Source organism: Mesoplodon mirus (genome assembly GCF_964341445.2).
Source record: "Mesoplodon mirus genome assembly, chromosome: 11".
In the NCBI taxonomy this organism is placed as follows: Eukaryota; Metazoa; Chordata; class Mammalia; order Artiodactyla; family Ziphiidae; genus Mesoplodon; species Mesoplodon mirus.
Window position 1 is genome coordinate 94,998,569 of NC_138987.1, and position 23,163 is coordinate 95,021,731.

A 23,163-nucleotide genomic window follows, 5' to 3' on the forward strand; every position below is an offset into this window, starting at 1 on the left:
CGGCTGGGCCCATGAGCCATGGCCGCTGAGCCTGTGTGTCCGGAGCCTGTGCTCCGCAATGGGAGAGGCCACAGCAGTGAGAGGCCCATGTACCGCAAAAAATAAAAAAAAATAAAAAATAAAAAATAAAAATAAAATAAAATGATCTGATGAACAATGCACAGTTTGAGACACATAGTGAATTCACAATATATGCTTCTTGATCCATCCCTCCTAGGGCCTGGTTGCTCCAGTCCAAGCATCTTCCACATTCCTTTGTGTTTATTATGTTTGATTTAACCAAGCTATCTCCCAAAATACAGAAAAGCATTGGTAGAATAATGTAATTCTATTGTATTTATTTGGGAAAAATGTTTGGATATCATCTAAAGCAATCTTCTGATTTCCCTCTCAGCTTAGGAAATTTAGGCAAAAAATTGTTACCTGGTTTTCTAAAGTCATAGGTAGTAATAATCCTAAAAGTCCTGACTTCCAGTAAAATATGTGATTGTTCATGATCATTGTGTACCAAATGTGTTGTATACAAAATGTTAAATTGAGTCCACATGCTGTACGAAGAAAGATCATTGAATTGACTACAAGAGAGCATTTTTAAAGCTAATTCTGTCCCTAACCAGCTATGTGCCTTTAGAGCAATCATTTCATCTAGCTGGACTTCAATCTCTCTTTTTGTAAAATGAAAGAGTAGTATCAATTAGATATCCTCCAAAGGACTCTCTTAGGCTGACATTCCGTGTATATGATGCTTTACACTATGCCCTTGGAGAAAGGAAAAGACTTGTCCTATAGTCTTTTCTCTTTTCACAGATGCACAGAGAGGTTAAACTTACTCTGAGTGACACAGTGAGTGTATGATGGGTGAGAACCGGGTGAGGTCCCTCTGACTGGGATTATTGCTCAGCAGAGTCTGAAGGAATCTTCGGCAACTGTAAACTCTTGCCACCTTTTACACTGCATTACACAGGAAGTACTAACAAGTAAGCAAAAGAGAGCTGACAAGGGCAACCCCTTCGGTAATTGTTCAGAGACCGCCCAAATAGAAACCACATGCTACTTCCCCTCCCCCTGACCAATTTGGCAATCAGAGTCCAAGTTCACAGGAGAGGGGCCGGGCCTCTCCAGACAGGAACTGGGGTTGGAGGCTTCCTCTGCTACTTGCTCAGAGAGAAGAACCTTAGGAATGCCATTCAGTGCCTCGGTTTCTGAGCTGTCTCACTTGGGGAAATCCAACCCTCATAGCTCACGGTCACCACTGCAGGAATCCGGATGCAGGCCAAGTACAGCAGCACGAGGGACATGCTGGATGCTGATGGGGACACCACGATGAGCCTGCATTCTCGAGCCTCTACTGCAACCCAGCGGCCAGAGCCTGGCCACACAGGTACCCTCTCTCCCGTAGTCCAAATTGGCCAGACCCTTGAGAAATGCACAAGATGAGCCACCTCTCCTAGGAATGCACAAAGTGGAGGAAAGAGAGAAAATGTTTTCATGATTTACAATAATGTGTAACGGAGCACTTTCTACAACTTGCCTGCCACATATATGAACGTGTGAAAAATTAAACGTATATGCATAGATGTTTTTCTAAGATTCTGTCTCTGGCAGAGTGGTTTGCAGTTGAGGGTGTGTTGCTTTTACCAAGCAGTTTCAGCACAGAGACGTGAGACTATATCCACAATGAGAGCAATGTCCCTTCCCCTTCCTGCGTTCCCATGAAGGCCAGATCCAGTGCTGTTTTATTTACCAGCTGTGATCTGATCTGGAAATTTAGATTTATAAAGCTACCTTTTTGCAAGTTTTGAACTCATGGCTTTAGAGGGGGTTTTCCAAGCAGACACACCAACCCTGATATTTTGTTATAATGGTTCTGCATCTTGAAGTTGTGAGGTCTTGTGAGAGTCATGCCAACATTAAGTATTTGCTTTATCATCTATGAAGTGACAGGGGATTAAATCAAATGCCTTCCAAGGTCCCTTCACCTTTGAAATCCTGACTTATTGATGTAAATAGTGGCCCCAGATGCAATTACATCCCATCCCATTCCCTTTTGTTCTGTTGACTCCTAGAATATTATTGAGATGATTGGATTAAATTATGAAAGTATTTAATTTTAGTTACATCTTATGCTTCTATTTCAAATAATTCACCCTTTGACATAGCAATAATATTTATTATTACTATGTAATAATATATATTATTACTATGTCCATAGAAGAGACAATTCACACACATAAAGAAGGATTTTATTTCCTAGGAAACTCAGCCAATCTAAGGCAGAAATGTGAGTTAAGTTCTAGTAAAAAGACATCAAACTGTAGTAGAGACAAGACTAGGTTCTAATACCAGGGGTGTCACTTACTAACTGTGTGATATTGGACAAGTTACTTAAGTATCCTGTGGCTTCAGCTTCTTCATTTATAAAATGTTGATGATGGTAACCATGTATACAGTGCTTATTATGTGTCTGATATTATTCTAAGCACTTATACATATTAATTCATATTAACTTGAACTAATGTTAAATAGAAGTAACAAAACCTCTCTTATCAGGTGGCTATAAGTACTAAGGTTGATAACTAGGTAAAAAAAGTCCTTGGTACGTTGCAGACACATCAAAAATGTGAGTTCCTTTTCAATATTTCATTCCTTGAGAATTCTTTTTTTTTTTTTTTTTTTTTTTTGCGGTACGCAGGCCTCTCACTGCTGTGGCCTCTCCCGTTGCGGAGCACAGGCTCCGGATGTGCAGGCTCAGTGGCCATGGCTCACGGGCCCAGCCGCTCCGCGGCATGTGGGATCCTCCCGGACCGGGGCACGAACCCGTGTCCCCCGCATCGGCAGGCGGACTCCCAACCACTGCGTCACCAGGAAAGCCCGAGAATTCTTAAAGTGATCTGTTTAAAATTTTTGTGTGGATCTGCATCAGAGAGAGATTCTTGTAGTGCCTGTATTTTCATATGTCCTAACTTTTTGACCATATCCAGATATTCTTAACCTTTTAAAATCTGGACACCCACTTTTTCACTGTTTTCTTCCTTTTCTCCTTTATCAAAAAACTTTTAGGTTTTTTTCCCTTTTCTTACTAAACTTTTCCATTCACTTTCTATTTGTTGAATGACCCTCGACCTGAGACCCACTAATGTGGCTGCTTTTTACATTTTTATTTACTTTTTAATTTTTACTAAACTATCTAGTAAGTTGTGAGGCGGTCCTGGGGATTTCCAGCCTCCTTGATGGGAAGCAAAGTGATAACTTTGGGATGTCAGTTTCTGTAGCCACCGGATACGTGTAATAGGACATGGTATGTTTTCCTCCAACAAATCCTGTGGAGAGTCAGCTGTGGTTTCAAGTGGCTTGTGTACAACTTCATTTTCACCTTTGACTAGAGCTGGGAGCTCTCACAAGGCTTAGCGATCAGATCAGCCTAATCAGGAACAGGGTGTACAAATAAGTTCCGCTGAGGTTGAGGGTGGAGAGGGGGGTGGAGCAGGATAAAGCACCAGCTGAAACATCTGGCAACCTGTTTGTAAGAATGGAAATGCAAACAGCAGGAATAGGGGTTACAAAGAAGGATCTTGGAGGCAAACACCTGAAAATAGTTATCTTACCCTATGTGTCTGAATTTTGTTTCCATATGGTGATAATGCAAGTATTTAGAGGAATGTCACTCTAGAAGTCTAATTATCTGTTAGAAAAACAGATCTGATATCATCTTGCTGTTAAAAATAACAGCAACAACTACTTGGGAATTTTTTGGCAATGCAGAAGATTCAGGTTCAACTTAATATTGGAGCACAGCTATGACTAGAAAATTTTAATGTTTTCTTTAAAATTAATAAAAATAAATGCTACATGTTCACTTATTTTCTAGTTTTCAATTTTTCAATATAAAATGTATGTTTGTGTTAAAAAATGCCAAATAATTCAGAGGATAGAAAGTAAAGACGAGGGCTTCCCTGGTGGCACAGTGGTTGAGAGTCCGCCTGCCGATGCAGGGCACACGTGTTCATGCCCCGGTCCGGGAAGATCCCACATGCCATGGAGCGGCATGAGCTAATACCCAGATTTTGCACTAGTCTAAGGATGAGAGGAGAAGAACCTGAACTGAAGTGGTGTGGAAGTGAGGAGGAGGAATCAGATATAAAAGATATTGAGCAGGGAGAGTTTAAAGAATTGGTGACTGGTTACAAGGGGGGAAGGCAAGGAGAGGGAGAGCATAGGTGGAGTAGGTTCCATCTGATGACATGTAGACGGTGCTACCATGAAGTGAGCTAGAAACTACAAGAGGAATAGGAAAGACGATGGATTCAGTTTAAGTTTGAGATGCTTGTAAGAGAAGGCACATGCAATTGGAGTTGCCCTAAGGCACTTGTATATACAGCATGTGGGTCAGAGGTAAGTATTCTGGACTGCGTATACATGTGAGAATTGTTGGCATTTAGGTAGGAATTAAACTTTCTGAGTGAGATCACTGAGGAATGTAAAATGAAAACAAAACAAAACAAGACAAAACACTGGAGAAGGGTGCCAAAGAGAGAATCTTAGGGGATACAGTTGAGGGGCAGGCTAAGAAAGAGACTCCAGTAGGAGCTGCTGAGGATGAGTGGTAAAGAGTGATGATGTGGAACAGGAGAGAGGAATCCAAGAGACAATAACTTCAAGAGAAATGGACAAGTCAATGGTAATGAACAGTGAATTTAAAAAATAGTAAACAGTCAATACGGCAGAGAGTACAAGTATGAGGAAGGCAAAAAAACAGCTTACTATTTTAGAAATAAGAAGGAAAATGGATTTTATATAGCACAGGGAACTCTACTCAATACTCTGCAATGGCCTATCTGGGAAAAGAATCTAAAAAAAGAGTGGATATATATATATATATATATATATATATATATATATATATATAGCTGATTCACTTTGCTGTACACCTGAAGAGTGGATATATGTGTATGTATAACTGATTCACTTTGCTGTACACCTGAAACTAACACAACATTGTAAATCCACTGGACTCCAATAAAAATTTTTTTTAAAGTCATGGCATAAATCTCATCTAATTGATTCAACAAATCTTTAATTCATGCCTACTAAATAGTAAGCATTACGGTAGCACTGGGGAGACTCTTTTTAGGTGCTTGGAGAAGTGGAAGGAATAATCTGAATCACTAATTAGAAGAATATGTCATGCACTGCTATTGAACATATGTAGGAGGCCACAGAAGCAAAGAAGAATGAATAAGTTACTGACCATGTTTAGCCATGTGGGTATTTTTGGACGAGGTGACATTTGACCTAGTCCGTAAGTCTGAGTCCAGGTTTTCCAGGAAGAGCAACTCGGGCACTGGGTGACCTTTCCAGAGTGAGGAACACACGTGCAAAGATAAGAGCACAGAGATAAGAACTAGCTTGCTGCAGTGTACTCCTGGGTAAAAGAAGGAAGACGAGAGAACAGAGGGAAGAGATGAGGTATTGATTTTGGATTGGAATTTAGATCAGGATAAGATCATTTTGGGAAACATCAGCAGAATCAGACAGGATGGCAAGGTAGACTTGTCGGTCTGAGGAATGGGTAGTCTTCAAAGAAGGGGTGGATCAGGGGATTTGGGGCAGCTGTGGCTAAAAAGTAGGATGAGCGTCTACCATGGAGGACCTTTTACAGCATGCTGAGGAACATTTTCTCCTTAAGGGAGAGAGTAAATTTAGTATGCTCACCTTGGTGGTAGAGTGGAGAATGTATGATTTAAAATGACTGTTACGAACATATTCACAATATAGAAGGGAAAAGTTGCAAGTGGTAAAATGCTAGTGTTTCTGTAATTCCATATGGAACTGCCATATCCAGGCAACTATTAATGTGGGATTTGTTGGGAGGGTTGGAAAATGATTTTAAACAATCGCTCTGGGGACTTCCCTGGTGGCGCAGTGGTTAAGAATCTGCCTGCCAAAGCAAGGGATACGGGTTCGAGCCCTGGTCCGGGAAGATCCCCCATGCCACGGAGCAGCTAAGCCTGTGTGCCACAACTACTGAGCCTGCGCTCTAGAGCCTGCAAGCCACAACTAGTGAAGCCCGTGCTCTGCAAGAAAGAGAAGCCACTGCAATGAGAAGACCATGCACCACATGAGGAGTAGTCCCCGCTCACTGCAATTAGAGAAAGACCGCGCGCAGCAATGAAGACCCAACGCAGCCAAAAATAAAATTAATTAATTAATTAATTTAAAAAAATAAAACAATCAGCTCTGGAATGAGAGTGCTTGGATAGACTGTCTGGCTCCATCATTTACTAGCTGTGCAGCCCAAGCAAATTAAGCAGCTCCTGGGCACTGCAGTTTTCTTATCCAAATAAAGGTTAAAAATTGTGCCTTCTTGGCTGCTTCTGGTTTCCAGACAGCCCACTCTCATCCTTTCTTGGGAGTGTACTTTCCCTTTGCTTAATTTAAACTTAATTAAACTTAATTAAAGTAGCAGTTTACTACTTAAAACTGCTCTATCCCTCTCATTTGAATTCTTTCCCTGGAGAGGACAAGAACCAAGGAACTTGCTGTTCCACAGTGTCTTTCACAGAGCAGAAATTTTAAATTTTAATGAAGTTCAGCTTATCAACTATTTCTTTCATGGATCGTGCCATTGGTGTTGCATCTAGAAAATCATCACCAGTACATACAATGGAATAAAACAGAATGGAAGCTTGCCATTTGTGACAACATGGATAGCCCTTGAGGGCATTATGGAAGAATTGTCAACTGGGGAATGCCCATGAGTCTCAACCCAATGAGTTAAACTAGTTCAAGGGCTTCCTGGTACAACAGCTGCTCTAAACCTTGGCTCTGCAAGAGGGGAGCGGTCACCACAGTGTCCGCTGCAATTCCAAACAAAAGCGGAGCAAAAAGAACATCAGTTACCAACAACAAAAACACCTCAAACTACCTGGCACTTTCATTATCCTGGGCAGCTTTATCCTCGGTAAGTGTACCTTTGCTGGACTTTTCATTTATTAAAATGGCTTCCAAAGCTTCAACAACAAAAAAAATTGTGCCCTCTTGAATAATTATTGGGAGATTCAAATGAAATACTACAACATATATAACACACTCAGTAAGTACTATTATCAGTTGCTGTGTGTCCTTGGGTAAGGCAACTAAGCTCTCTAGGTCTCAGTTGCCTACCTATAACATTGGGATTATAATAGCATCTACCTCATAAGGTATTTGTAAAGATTGGTGACATAATTTATATACAGCATGTATCTCAGTAACTCAAGGAATGTTAGCAATTATCATTAATAGTAATGTTATTTTTGGATTATGTTTCAGAAACAAAACCCCTTGACTGGATATACAATGGACTCATGTAAATTTTGCTCAAAAGGAGAAGGAATAATACAATTGACTTTCTAATTGCTGTGAATTAGAAACTCGATATTCTAGAAATAGCTTATATGTTTTTAGAAGTATAGTCTGTTGAAATTATAGGAGGAGTAACACTCATTTACTTTGAGAATGAAAATAGCAAATATTTGAAATCAATTCATAAGAGAAAGGAAACATGCATTTTCACGAACACTGAAAAATATGCTCAAACCACAGAACCTCCAACCTTTTCCCATGAGGTTTACTGTGCACCACGTGCTAGGATTAAGGAAACAAAGTTGCTAAAAAGACAATATTTAAAATTTAAAAATATATCCAAAAGTCAGATATATAATCAGCAATGTCTCATGATTGAAAAATGTCATCAGTAATCTAAAGGATGAGGCAAGTCACTTCTGAAATATTATATACCTTGTCACCTGTTTAGCCCCATGTCTCTGTGAGGCTGGTTCACAGGAAGAGTACAAACTGAGGTGCTAAGCTTGACAATTTAATCCTGGCTCTGCCACTAGTTTGCAATGTGGCTTTGTGCAAATTATTCAAATTTTTTGTATCTTTTCAAGCTTTTAGGATCCTTTCTATTTCAGAAGCATATTAATAGCCTACATTTGGTAATGTTTGTTTCATTTCTTAAAAGGCCTGGGAGTGGAGGTGTACAAAGTGTTCCCTCTGATGCCTGATGATGGGCAGCTGGTCAAGTACGACAACTCTCTTCATCCACAAAGTTTCGCATAACTACAAAGGGATTTATATTCAAAACTTGACCTTAGCACTGTAGCGTTTTATAGTATAGTTATAGTAAGAGGATACAGCAAAGGGGTGTTTTTTTCTATATATATATCTTATTATTCCCAGGGATCTTTGTATCATTCCTTGGCCTGTCCACACCTTTTTCTAAACATGCCTCGAGACAGCATAGGGGTTCTCTTCCAAAAACTAAAACCACAAGAAAGCCAAGCCAAACTGAAGCACCTCCCAGGCAGCTTATTTTTTCTTATTTTAGGGTGGGAGTGGTCCCTAGAGAGAGACCTCATTATGATCAGGGCACTTGGAATAAAACTCAGGAACAGCAAACCCACAGTCAGAAAAGAAAATACCTAGAGGGAAATACAGCTTCAAAGAAAAGGAAAAAGTAAAACTTTCAACACTATAGCCTTTCCATCATGGAAGCCTGGTTTCCTAGGAGATGTCACACCTGCTGTAGAAACTCCCTAGGGTTGTGTTTCTCTGGGTCTTTAGTTAAAACAGGAGGGATTGTGAATATTGAAGCAGGGAGGGAAGGAGACAGGGGGCAAGGAAGAGGTAGAGAGAGGAGAGTCTGGGTAAAGACATTTCCAAATGATCAGGGAAAGATAACTCCTTAGAAGGGAACTTTGAAAACTTTGTTTCCTTTAGCAGAGATACACTACACTTCTTTCTTATTATGTCCTAGAGGCAGCCTTAGGAAAGATCATGTATTTATTCTTTGCATGGATATAATTTTTATTAAATAATGTTCAAATCCCTAAATTCCATCCCCTCATTTCACAGTAAGGATCTAAGTCCACTCTTGTTGATCCTTTGGGCAGAAAATCAACATCTCCCTTGCCCCAAATATTATACAAGGAAAAGTGGGTTTCTGGAGGTATAAATGATTTGGTTGGTTTGCATAGTTCTTCTTCTCCTTTACTTTCTTCTTATTTCTAATTTTGGCTGGGGAATTATTAATCATAAAAAAGGGACAGGATTTTTTACAATTTCATGCCTTTGAGATGTGTATTAATATGAATAGGTTTCAACAGGAAGAGCCAAGTCTATAACAGAGATATTTATACATACTAAACACATTCATTCATTCCATTTTAATTGAACTTATTTCAACTGATGTTCTAGGTGCCAGAACAGATGTTCTAGTGACTAAACAGACAATGGTCTTTTCCAAGGAGGAACTTATTTTCTCCTGGAGTAAGACAGACATAACCCCCCTTCTCTCAAATAAGTAAGATATAGAGTATATTTGATGGTAATAACAGATGATGGAGAAAATAAAGCTACCATGGTGGTGGGTCTACACATGTGCTTTCCTCTGGAGTCTAGAAACATCCACCTGGCTAATTTTCTTGGGCTATATAGAACTTTAAAGAGACGTAGGGTTTTGGAGAGGATGTTTAGCTTAAGCTATATTCTGCTCTGTGATCTTATTCTTTTATGTTCTGCTGATTTGAGATATTCTTAAGGACAATGCTGTGAGAAGCTAGCAATTTCCAGAAAAATTTAGGCCAAATCAGATAAGCCAGCTAATTGAAGGAAATAGGGGAGAAAGCAAATCTCTATTATATCTGTTTATGATTCAGAATCTCACATAAGTCAGTGTATAGAAACCAGTTTGGCCAGGAGATGAATTTAGCTGAGTCGGCCCTGTGCTGACAGAAATATTGCTGAAAAGTCAATAGATTTTTTAAAAAAATCAACCTGTAGGGCTTCCCTGGTGGCGCAGTGGTTGAGAGTCTGCCTGCTGATGCAGGGGATACGGGTTCGTGCCCCGGTCTGGGAAGATCCCACATGACGCAGAGTGGCTGGGCCCGTGAGCCATGGCTGCTGAGCCTGTGTGTCCGGAGCCTGTGCTCCGCAATGGGAGAGGCCACAACAGTGAGAGGCTCATGTACCGCAAAAAAAAAAAAAAAAAAAAAAATCAACCTGTAAAGTTTAATTTTAGATAACCTCACTAGGTTATTTTAGATGACCTCACTAGGTGATGGCTTACTCTTGACCCAGCAGAGCCTCTGCAATCACCACAAAGCTCTGTGCCTCTGTAAAAATTACATAGTTAGGTAATATTAATTTTTCATAATTTCATTCTTCATTCATTCACTCGTTCAAATATGTATTCAGCCCTTATATGCCAGGCACTATTTTCAGTACTGAAAATACACTGTGAACAAGATAGACAAGATCATTGTTTCAATGGAATGTACATTCAAGGGGAGGTGATAGACAAAAACAAAGAAAAACCATGGAAATATCACTTAATCTTATTTTTAAAAAACATACATAATGCGGTGATGTGCTAGAAATGGACTTCCAACTTCCAATGATGTGCCATTTAAGTGGAAAGCTGGGTAACAGGAAGTAGGCTACAAATAACCCATCTGAGGATTGATTAATGCAAGGGTATAGGAAGAGCTAATGCAAAGGTACCAAGACATGGACACACTTGTTTGGATCAAGGATAAACAGAAGCCCACTGTGACTACAGCATTTGAGTGAGAGAAGAATAGTTCAGAAATCGAAGACAAACCTAAGTAGGGCCCAGATGAAAACGATTCTTGTAGAATTTTATTCTAAGTACAATAAAGCTATAGGCAGTTTTTAAATCACAATGTACCATAATAAAATGTCCACTTTTAAAAAAGAGCCATCTGGGTCTTAGGAAAAGTGATGTAGATTTTATTCTAAAAATAATGCACACTATTGAAAGTTTTTATGAAGGATATGATTATAAAGTGAAAATAAGATTCATATTTTAAAATATATCAATGTCTGTATCCTGATTTTTACTTATTTTCCCTGTTAGATTGTAAGTCTCAGAGGATAGTGATCATATTTTCTATTTCTATACTATCTTTGCTAGTTATCATTCCCCATTTGGAAATAATGTGTGGCACAAATTTCTGTACCTGAAATTTATCACACAGAGGACTTTGCTAAAGAGGAAATGAATTTCTGTGTCTTTAATCTTTCTGTTTTCGAACCAGACTTGAGTCCCAATGAAGTGAAACTCACAGGTCACGAAGAGACCAGGGTTTGTTTGAGAGTTTTACTGTCCCTTTATTTTATTTTAATCACAATGCTAGAGGATACCTGCAGCTGATTGAGGGTCTTCCTGATCAGATATTGCGGGCTATTCAGATTGATAGTTAACCTCACTAGGTGATGGGCTTACTCTTGACCCAGCAGAGCCTCTGCAGTCACCACAAGTCAAACCCGTGGGGTGTGGGCAAAGGAAGGATGCTGGCTACAGCTTTTTTTTCTTTTTTTACTTAACAGGTACAAAGTTGAGATCACACAGATCCATCCTTGAGAAACTGATGATCATGTTGCTTTTATAATCTATTTTTGGAGCTATAAAATCAAATGAACGAGCAAACAAAATCCTTACAAGAGAGAGGCTTTTGACAAAGAAATCCCCCAAAGAAACAGTAAAACAATCATTTCTCATTACTGATAGGCAATTTGCTTTTTCAGAAGAACCATATGGGAGGGGGGCGTTTTGCAAAATGTAACAACAAATTAATTCTGCCTCTTCTCTGATGATGTGAAAAATTGTTCTTTGTTAAGGCATTTTCGTGAGAGTCTTTTACAAATCTAATTTTGACAGAAAGGTTATACAAATAACCGTATGGAGATGATGGTAATGCCTGACTTGATTCAGTGCAAAGTAGGACTGGGTGGATGGGGCGGGTAGGAGTGGGTGGGCCTTGTGAAAGTATCTAACCGTGATAAGTGAGGCTTGGCGTGGAGCCTTGTGACGGTGTTTCCCAGGACACAGGGAATGTTATCTAGCCCCTGAATACCGTTGTCCTGAAATTTTTGCTTCTTCCCGGAACCAACTCCTCTCACTAGCTTGCTGCTGACATAGATCCAAAAGGAAGAAAAAGTGTCTTTTCTTTTGTCCCCTGCAGAGCACCGGCGTTCCTCTTCTGCTTGGCGTCCAGTGGCCCTGGTCCTGCTGACTCTGTGTTTGGTGCTGCTGATTAGCTTGGCAGCTCTGGGGCTTGTGTGTAAGTCTGCTCTCTGACTTGGGGGAAGATCCTGGTTCCAAGTTTTGTCTAGGATGAGAAATACTTGTTACGATATTCTTTTTTTTTTCCTTTTTTCCTTTGATTCTGGAGCCTGTGAATAAGTCCTTATTTAAATGCAACTCTGTAAATGATGTACCTTATTCTAATGCAACTTTAAATGATGAGCATAGTGGAAGAAACGTTAAAATACAACAGTCACTTACCAGCTAGACTTTTACATTCTGAGATAAGAAGTTTTTTGTTGTTTGTTTATATATCAATATTGTTGTTTGTTTATATATCAATATTTAACATCAGCAATTTTTAATGAATGCATACTTCAGCCCTCTTCCATTCCACAAAAGATGACAACAGCAGTGGTTTTTGCTTTTAGCACTCATGGCTCAGTGGGCTAATCAGAGGAAAAGATTTCATTTATATCCCACCCCCTCAATATACGGAGAATAGACCAGGTCTAAATCACTGTAATATTTTTCAAAAAGTTCAGGAACTTATAGAATCATTTTGCAAAGACTCATGAAAATCAAATAAGGAAGAATTCACGTATAGTCTTTTTTTTTTTTCTTCATGCAGCCATTTATTTTTCTTCAAATTTGGAGCTTTCTGTGTTTTAATTATATAAAGATGAGAAGTCAGTCTTGTAACCTAAAAATATTTACTTATTAAAACTATATTAATACTTTCATAAACGATACAAAAAAGATAAGACAAACATGTGCATTTATAGAACTGCCTGTCAGTCATGCCAGATCCCTGTGGGGGGGGAATTCCCAGCACAACCTCATTCATCTGTGAGGACACACAGCAATCCTTGTTTAGAGTACACATTCATCTAACTTGTCCAGTGTGGTCAACACTCCATTTCTTGATGGTTTCCTTCTGCTATGAATGTGCTTGTCCAGTTGTCTGCTTCTTAGAGCATTTACCTTCCTCATCCACCGGCCATTGGAGGAGGATTAGGGCCACGCAGATGATTAATTCGACCCATTCTTCTGGGCGGGTTTCCTGGTGGCCCTCTTCCATCATCATATCTGGAATCAGATGAGCTTCCGTAGCCTCTTCTCTTTTTCACATCTTGCTGAAACAGAGTTCTGAAAAACAAAACCACGAACTCGGCAATTCCCCAGAAGAAATCCGTTATAAAAGACAATCTCCATGGGGACTGACCCCTGCTGTCCAACACTTGTCCATTCGAGATGTAAACCATCTTGCTCCTTCTCTGCCTCCAGAGCAACACACGTATAGTCTTTAAATTTCCAACTAGTAAGGATAGAGTAAAAAACTTAAAAAGGAAGTGAGTAAATGGGTTTCATCAGATGAGACCCTACAACAATATGTCCTGAACAGTTGAAGAAGGTGGTTCAAGGTAAAAGAGCACATAGAGAAGCAGGATCAAATGTCAAAATTGGATTTTTATAGGAAATTTTAGAACTTGTTTGTAATCTTAAATTTTAAAATTAAAAAAAAATGTAACTTAGTGTTTCTACCCTGGCTCCCAAATTTTTACTTCATTTTGATATAACTGTTCGCTTGCATATACCATTCTTTTTAGCGGTATAAAGCAACTCTCATGATTCATGAAGACTTTTTTTTTACTTAGATTTAGAAACCTGGAGTTTAAAGCTAAGTGTTGAAATTTTCTAGCCAAGTGATGTTGAGAAGGTTACCTATTCTCACTGAGCAAAGCTTTAAAAATATAGAAACAATAACATGACTCTTTCAGTGACTGAATGGGATAACAATATATGGTACATTGTCAATGCTCAATATACCGATCAATAGATAAATGGATTTATGATTTTACATTGAGTAATGGTTTGACAGTGTACACAGAAAGATTTATTGAGCAGCAAATATGGTTAAGGAATTTATCCCTGAAGTCAGGAATTGTCATTACGACTCCATATTTTCAGATAGGGAAACAGAAATTAATTTGCCCAAGGCAATACAATTTATTATGTACTGTAGTCCAAACCTGAGTGTAGGCAATGCGCTCAGAGCCTGGGATCTTAAATAACATACGGTTGCTGTCTTCCCCAGATGTAGAAAATAGAAATAGAAATAGAAGTGAAGAACATAAGGTGTCCAGTCTGACTTGGTAACTTGGGTTAGTTTTTCAGTTCTACCAGCTCTCCAACACTCAGCAAGAAAACATTTCTCAAAAGGAAGAAAGGCTGGGGAATCTCTCCCGACAGCTGCAATCTCTCCAAACTCAGAAAAGGAAGCTTGCAGAGACTCTGCATCACGTGGCTGAAAAACTCTGTCGTGAGCTCTATAACAAAACTGGAGGTGAGTCCTGATCATTGAGCTCCCCTCTGCCCTCAGGATATCTGTCCGTATAGGGCTGATTCTCCCATCAATGTACCTGGGAACCATGTATTATCCAACTAGTTGTCTGGCAAACTTAATAAAGAGTTTGGACATCCAGATCATCCCCAGTTATTGGGATCATGTAGTTCAGCTGTGTCTGTATTACAGAATGTGAAGGGATTCAGCAAATTCAGACATTTAGAATAATAAATACAATTAACTTAAATTAATCAAAATAACACTACAAGTAAATAAAATACAGGTTTTTTCTCAACTGACCTTGGCACATAAATACCTAAGAGTAGGATACATTTCATAATATATTAACAAATTCTTCCTCATTAGGAAGTTAATGAACTCATAACTATAGTTCCTGGATTTTAAGAATCATATAGGAATCGAGTTAAAAAGACAGATAAATGGAATCAAGCTCTAGTTATTTTAATGTAGTATGAGTTGTCTGGGTACCAAAAATCTGCATTTTATTAAGGACCACCTATGATGACAATGCCAATGTTGGATGAACTGTGCTTTGGTAAATACTACTGGACAAGCCCAGAAGCATCACCTTAGTTATTTGTCTTCTTTTTCTTCTATCCTTCTGGGTTTCATAACACCCAGCTCTATTCAAGTCTGTCTTCTTTTCTGTTCTTATTATGCGTGCATAGGAAGCCAGATACATTTCCAAGTCCCCGATTTGTCTTGTGGGGACTCTACAGTAAGATGAGTCTTCCCCATACAGACTGGCTTCCACACTAACCAGACAGCCTAATTTCATGGTACCCAGTAAATAACATCAACACGCACACTTCCACTTCTCTAAGTGATTCTTTCCTACACGACTAATGATCTCACTGGTCATAATTTTATTTATTTTCTTTATTCTTCTTTAACTTTATTGAAGAATAATTGACAAATATAGTTATATATATTTAAAGTATACTACATGATGAGTTGATATACACATACATTATGCAGTGATTATCAAGATCAAGATAATTAACACACCTACCAGATTATTCATGACATTAAGAGACATTGTAAGGGGTTTGGCTTCTATTTTGAACAAAAGAAAGATTCATTTCAGGACCCTGAGCAGGAGAAGTACATGTCTGACATGAGTTTTTAAAGGCTCATTCTACAAATATGTTGAAAATAGACTGGGAGAGGGTAGGAAGGATAGAAACAGAGAAATCACATAAGAGATGACTATTGCAATAATCCAGGAAAGAGGGCATGGTTCCTCAAGCTAGGATATTATTGGTGGAGATGAATACATGATGGAATAAAGTGGGGTGTGAGGGGTACGAGGGAGGTAAAGGAGTCAAAGATAACTCCAGAGTTCTGGGGCAAAGCAGAAATGGGGAAGAATTCTGTGGCCCTGAGGGGGGAAGTTAGGAACCAGGGATGCTGTTTTGAGCATGTTGACTTTGAAATATCCCTTAGATGTGTGTGGTTATATGAGTAGGCAGTTTGATATATAAGGAAAAAGGTCTGGGCCAGAGATATAACCCGACTTTCAAAGCAAATCTCCCAAATTATTGATTTATTTAAAACCTCATTTTACCTTATGAAATATTTTAGACAGTCAGAAAAATACGAACAATAATGTAACATCCATCTGTGTATTGACCACTCAGATTTTCACATGTTAACATTTTGACACTGGATTGCTTTTAAAATAAAGACATTTTTGTGGAATCATTGAGTTCCCATCTCACCATACACCGACAAGGGATGTGGATACAGGTGTCCAACTCTCAAAGGCCCAAGACCATGTATCCACATAGGTGATAAGACCATGGTTCTCAGGGCCTAGTTCCTGTATTTACAATCACGATCCACTCAGTCCATCTCACCCTTGACTTGTGCACTTATTTCTCTGACTTTGATGACCATTTCAATTTCTGACACATGGAGATTTACCATTTTAACTCATGTTTGGCTTAGTATTGTATTTATGTGATTTTTTTCTCAAATTTTATTCACTTATGCTTTGAATGAAACAATAACCCAGGGCTTCCCTGGTGGCGCAGTGGTTGAGAGTCCGCCTGCTGATGCAGGGGACACGGGTTCGTGCCCCGGTCCGGGAAGATCCCACGTGCCGCGGAGCGGCTGGGCCCGTGAGCCATGGCCGCTGAGCCTGTGCGTCCGGAGCCTGTGTTCCGCAACGGGAGAGGCCACAACAGTGAGAGGCCCGCGTACCGCAAAAAAAAAAAAAAAAAAGAAAAAAACATCCAGATCTTATGGATATACATTTCATTAAAAAATCCTTTTACTACTATATAAGTGGATTTTGAGGAAGAAAATTATAGAAACTTCAATGGTTTCCCAAATCCAATGCATATTGAGTTTTTGAACAGATGAAAAGTTCTTTATGAAATTGAATATCCTCTCTGTATGCTGAATTACACGGGGCAAGGAACACTGAAGTTCCAATCATTCATTACTAGATTCCATTGTCCATAAAAGCAGGTAGTGTCTATTTTAATTCCCATTGTATACCCAATTATAATTCCTGGCATGTAGTGGGTGTTCAGTAAACATTTGTAATTATCATTGGGCAATTAAATATCTAAGAGCTAGGGAATCAATTCTTTCTTGCGTCATAAAATATTATGTAATTTCAAGAGAACAAAAACAACAGACCTGGGTAGAAAATAACATTAAATTTGGTTTCTTTTCAAGAACACAGATGCAGCCCTTGCCCAGAAAAATGGAAGTGGCATGGGGACAAATGCTACCAGTTCTATAAAGAAAGCAAAAGTTGGCAGGGTTGTGAATATTTCTGCATTGCTGAGAACTCGACCATGCTGAAGATTAATACACAGGAAGTACTGGTAAGGTCCTGAGGCTTGGTCAGTGTTTGAAGTACTCTCAGAAAGAAATCTTTAAAAGATTCTAAGGAGTCAAAGCCCACAGACTCTCCTATTTATTGCAGTCAAGGCCTAAGTCTTATTCCTATTGCTTTGAATGATCCCCTGAGGTCATCATTTGTGGAATGATCTCCACAAGTATCCACCCCCTAGAAACAAGACCTTCAAGTTCCCCATCAGTCAGGAATCAAATGAAGAAGGCCTTAATTTCTTAACCTCTTTTAGTTTGGGTAAGAAGGGAACAATATTGATGCCACGTCAGAGACATGAAAATAGCACTTCCTGTCTTTCCATGTGAAAGTGACAAAACTTTTGATTGAAAAACATTCAGTTAAATCATTGCCATAATCTGCAAATAAATATCTAGCCTTCCAGAAGTTTACACCCTAACATAGACTGGTCAAGGCAAATATGAAAATGAAATTGGCATATATTGAGTAAGTACATGCAATTAAAGTTCACTATTAAAATGGCATAATTGCTCCCTTTTCTCTTACATTTATTATTGCCTTTGGATTGTTTTTTTTAAACATCTTTATTGGAGTATAATTGCTTTACAGTGGTATGTTAGTTTCTGCTTTATAACAAAGTGAATCAGCTATACATATACATATATGCCCATATCTCCTCCCTCTTGGGTCTCCCTCCCACCGTCCCTTTCCCACCCCTCTAGGTGGTCACAAAGCACCAGCTGATCTCCTTGTGCTATGCAGCTGCTTCCCACTAGCTATCCACTTTCCACTTGGTAGTATATAAGTCCATGCCACTCTCTCACTTCGTCCCAATTTACCTTTCCCCTTCCCTGTGTCCTCAAGTCCATTCTCCACATCTGCGTCTTTATTCCTGTCCTGCCCCTAGGTTCTTCAGAACCTTTTTTTTTTTTTTAGATTTCATATATATGTGTTAGCATATGATATTTGTTTTTCTTTCTGACTTACTTCACTCTGTAGGATAGACTCTAGGTCCATCCACCTCACTACAAATAGTTCGATTTCGTTTCCTTTTATGGCTGAGTAATATTCCATTGTATATATGTGCCTCACCTTCTTTATCCATTCATCTGTCGATGGACACTTAGGTTGCTTCCATGTCCTGGCTATTGTAAATAGTGCTGCAATGAATGCTGTGGTACATGACTCTTTTTGAATTATGGTTTTCTCAGGGTATATGTCCAGTAGTGGTATTGCTGGGTCATATGGTAGTTCTAATTTTAGTTTTCTAAGGAACCTCCATACTGTTCTCCATAGAGGCTGCATCTATAGCTTCTGGATTTAATTCCTCAAGCGGTATGACCATTATTTATTTATCATTGTTTTAGCAGAGGTCTTGGCACAGAGTAGTTTATCAACAAAGAGTTATTTAATTGAAATTAATACACTGCTAACTGTGCAAACTCTTAACATCTTTCTAGTTACATCTTAATTCCTATCCACTTCCTGAAATCTGTGATGAATGAAACTCTGCAATCTCTCTCAAATCTCTAAGATAATCTTTTTCATCCTTTCTTTTTTTTTTAACATCTTTATTGGAGTATAATTGCTTTTCTGTGCTGTGTTAGTTCCTACTTTATGACAAAGTGAATCAGCTATACATATACATATATTCCCATATCACCTCCCTCTTGCGTCTCCCTCCCACCCTCCCTATCCCACCCCTCTAGGTGGCTCTTGATGGCTCAATTTTGGCAGAAAAAGAGGCGATTTATTTGACTAAGCCAATGTATTCCGGCATAAAACCTCCTAATTTTTTTTATTCTCTGTTTCCTCCACCTCCAGCACAAACTGAGGATTCAGATATACCACTGAAGTATACTAGATGCAGTGGTTAGAAGTATTATTATGGAAGTTACATAGTAATTTTATCTTATGCACTTCATGTATTTGCATATATTTAAGTCACTTTCATATGATTTATTTATAGAACTTTTAATGTGAAGGGGCCACCATTCAGCTGGAAACAATATTTTCAACTACAGTTTCTTTGATATGCCTATACTGTAACTATCACTTAGTGATAGTTTCATTTATATTTTCAGTAATCTTTTATTGAACCAATATGTGCCATTAATTATCCGAGGGATTGAGGATGTGAAAGTGAATAAAACAAAGTATACGTCCTTAAGGAACTCATAGTATCATGGAAAAGGAAGGTATAACAATAGATAATGATAAAAGATTTAGTTAATTTCTGTGTTAAAGAGTGAGATGATATAGAAGGAAATAAATAACGTTAAACATTTTTCAAAATGGATAGTACAAAAGGAATTACATATATGTAAATACACAAAAATGTATATGCGTATATATGAAACATTTCTCTGTTTTCCCTTGTTAGTCTGAGACATAAATCAGCCTTATAAACTTTTCTTTTACCCCGCTTTGCATTAAAGTATATTCATTATTCTTTTCTCATTCCTGGTCAGGCCTTTTCACATGTATTCATGAAGATTACTTCCCATTCCTGCACTTTTCCTTCCAGATTCTTCCAGTTTCCAGAATCACTCCACATCTCTACATCCCATATTTTTTATATCAATCTTGTTTAATCCTGTGACTTGAAAATAATGGGTCATTTATAAATCTTGGTTGATGTGATTCTTGGTTTCGGAACATCAGCATAGAGTCTATGCTTATTAAGACAAAATAATTCTTTAACTTGGACAAATTAACTGACCTCAGCATGGACACTATTTTTCTTGAATGTACTATCATCTATGTGGGCAAGACTCATGTGTTGTTCTCATATTAAAAGTGAGGGCCAGCCCTACACATCTCTGTATGTATGTAACAATTCTAAAGCTAAAGGTTTTCTTGTGTGCCTTTCACAGGAGTTTGCCATGCCTCAGAGCTACTCTGAGTTTTTCTACTCTTATTGGACAGGGCTATCCCGCAACGGCAATGGCAAGGCCTGGCTGTGGATGGACGGAGCCCCTTACTCCCATGAACTGTAAGCCTTCAGCACATTTCATGGGAAAGGCATTTAATAGAGAGCTTTTGCCTGAGTGACAAATATAAATGAAACTATCACTGTGTTTGTAGGAGGACTTCCAAAGGTGTATAAAACATAGTACTTACTCTCAGAATGGCTCATAAACCAGTGAGAGAGACAGACTGGGATTCTCTGAGAGAGAGGGAGAGAGAGGGAGGGAGAGAGAGGGCTCTGTTATGGGTGAAGAAACTGAAGCCCAGGTTGTAATGGGTGACCTGCCTAAGGTCGCACAACTCTACAACTTGTCAATACCCAGAGACAGTATAACACCTCAGATTTCTTGGCTTTCTGTGCAGTGAAATGGGGAGCACATCTTTCAAAATACAGTCTCTGAGAAGAAATTTACTCACAATATAAACAGTCATAGTATCAAAAATTAGTTTTACTTATATGAGCGTTTAGATAGGAATGTGTATGGTATATTGTTTGAGATCGGTAAACGTAATATCTATATCAAAATATATTACAGTTGAAAGCCTTGTTTGAGCAGACACCTCTCTATACACCTATATAGGATTTATTTTTCCAGGAGATAGTACATATTCAATGTGATTATTTTTTACAGTTAAATAAACTGAGTCACAGAGAAGGTAGATGGCAGTAAAATCGAATGATAAATTGGATTATAACATGTATTTTCATTTTAGTTAGAAATAGTTTTTGTTGTTTTGGGTGACCTGATGCTTCTAAGAATGTGTATGGAACCTGAGGGGCTGAGAGCAAAGAGTCTGGTGACCCCATCTTTCCAGTAAACTCATTATGGGTGTCTATTCTATAATTTTATCAAGCTTAGAACACTCCCTGTGTACTTTTGTATTTTAGAAGTAAACTATGATAAAATGAACTTTTTTTTTCTTTTTTGAGGTTTGAGATTATAATAGATTTCACCAGCCTAAGAAGTAGGGACTGTGTGACCATCCTCAATGGAAAGGCTTTCTCCAAGGACTGCAAGGAGTTGAGGCGATGCGCATGTGAAAGAGCTGCGGCCACGGTAAAGCTGCAGAGGCTCCATAAGCCTCTCTGAGCCGGACATGGAGGCCAATGGTTCTCCAGCTACAACTGCAACTGCAGGCTCCCTTCAGAGAAGTGGAAGATTTCTGCTCTGCAGAGCAAAAGTCAAGCTCTTGATGTGCGCCTGGCCTAGTGTGGTTTCCGTTCCTTTTCCTTCCATTTAATCCCTGTTTATACCTTCCAGGTACTGAAGATTTGATAATAATAAATGTAAATAATGGAAAGTGTTGGTGGTTTTAGAATGGACTTGTGACTTGGGGAAAAATTCCAATGTAAAGATGCTCTTCAAACTGTGAGAACAATCAGCGTTGTGGTTGTGTGTGCCTTATTGAGAGTCTGTGGGGACTCTACAAGAGGACTGATTATTTCATTATTTGAGAAAAATAAGAAGTCTTGGAGAGGCATGCTGTCTTCAAGAGGATGGTTTTAACATTTAAAATTTTAAATCTTTTGAGGCACGTTTATAACATCAGTGTGTGGCTAAAGATGAGTCAACCGGATTGTGATAGGGTGAGTTATCCAATCAGGTCATGGCAGGTGAAAGAGACCGTGTGACATCTGCATACACAGCTGGCTTCTGTGCAGGTGCCCCTAGCTCAGGACAATATGCACGCACATGACAGAAATCATTGCCAATAACACCATCACAACCACTGACTTCATTGACTTAGAGATAAATCAATTTTAGGGGTTTAACACTAGAAAGGATAATCTATTATCATTCTTTGTTTTTCAACAGTGGAAACTGGGATGCTTCAGTTGTATTTTCAGTAAACATCTATCTCATGGTGAGATGACAGTGAATTAGCGAATATATGATAAAGGGGAGATGTTTGTATTTATTCCTGTAAGACTGTGTCACTTATCAATCGTTGCTTGTAGATTTCTTCCTTAAGAATGTTCCCTTCAATTTTCTGTTAATTAATTAGGAAATTTCTTCAGCATTGAACAAATTTTGCATCGATTTATTGTGTCCTGCAAAAAGAACTGCATTTGTGGCCATAAAATGAAGTTTTAGATCCCATATTGTAATTTATTATCTGGCGAATCCCTTTACTTCACAAAACTTATTTCATCAAGTATAAAGTAGACATATTTACAGTTTCCTCAGGGTGTTATTGTTGGCTGAAATGAGGTACATGTGGAATTAGTTTCATAATCTACATTGCAATGTAAAATGTAAGGGATATTAAAAATATGTAGAAAAGCAGAGGAGGGATTTCGTTTTTAAAAGTAGGGAAGCGAAAGCAAGCATAAACAACCTTCCTCAGAGACCTATATTCGTGAACAAATTATAGAGAGGCCCCTACACTGGAGGCTTGTGGATATTACTAAATACTTCCCATGATGGGTGCAGATATTTAATGAACATGGTTGATATAAGCAAATAACGAGAGACATGGATTAGAGCATTAGTTAAGCAATTAAGTGTTATTTAAGCCTTGTTACTGCAGAAAGAAAATATGGTTAATCTGAGAAAGTCAAATGATTTTGTGAACTAAGTAAAATTGAGGTGGCACACATTCAGTTTTGATCCCTGACATCTTACATGACTGCAGACTAGTTCAGGGCTGGATGACGGGTGTCTCTTTACATGTCATTGCTTTAATAAGTCTAGCTGCCTGGTTAGTGGGTGATGATTAGTGTTTTCTCTCCAGATCTGCAGCCTAAGGGAAAGTGTCACTTTAGATGGTGAGGAAGGAAAAATAACAGCATGTATCTGATGTTTGTTATTCTTGAGCTGATTCCTCTCCATCTTTGCCCTCAGCCTCCTCATCTACCTAATAAAATCCACAGTACTGATCACGACATGAGCAAATATTTCAGAA

The 23,163-nt window shown here is 38.7% G+C and overlaps 2 protein-coding genes across 2 annotated transcripts; one reads left to right on the forward strand and one right to left on the reverse strand.

The window, feature by feature from the left end:
• The first annotated feature begins 1,180 nt into the window (after positions 1–1,180).
• Positions 1,181–22,528, forward strand: CLEC1A (C-type lectin domain family 1 member A). The gene is made up of 6 exons (XM_082637090.1): positions 1,181–1,381; positions 12,030–12,128; positions 14,262–14,438; positions 17,148–17,299; positions 20,163–20,281; positions 21,188–22,528. Exons 1-6 carry the CDS (start codon positions 1,267–1,269, stop codon positions 21,345–21,347), a joined length of 822 nt encoding a protein of 273 aa, XP_082493216.1. The 5' UTR covers positions 1,181–1,266; the 3' UTR covers positions 21,348–22,528.
• Positions 12,936–13,378, reverse strand: LOC309812843 (selenoprotein K). Its single transcript, XM_082637091.1, has one exon. It carries the CDS (start codon positions 13,354–13,356, stop codon positions 13,081–13,083), a length of 276 nt encoding a protein of 91 aa, XP_082493217.1. The 5' UTR covers positions 13,357–13,378; the 3' UTR covers positions 12,936–13,080.
• Positions 22,529–23,163: the final 635 nt, after the last annotated feature.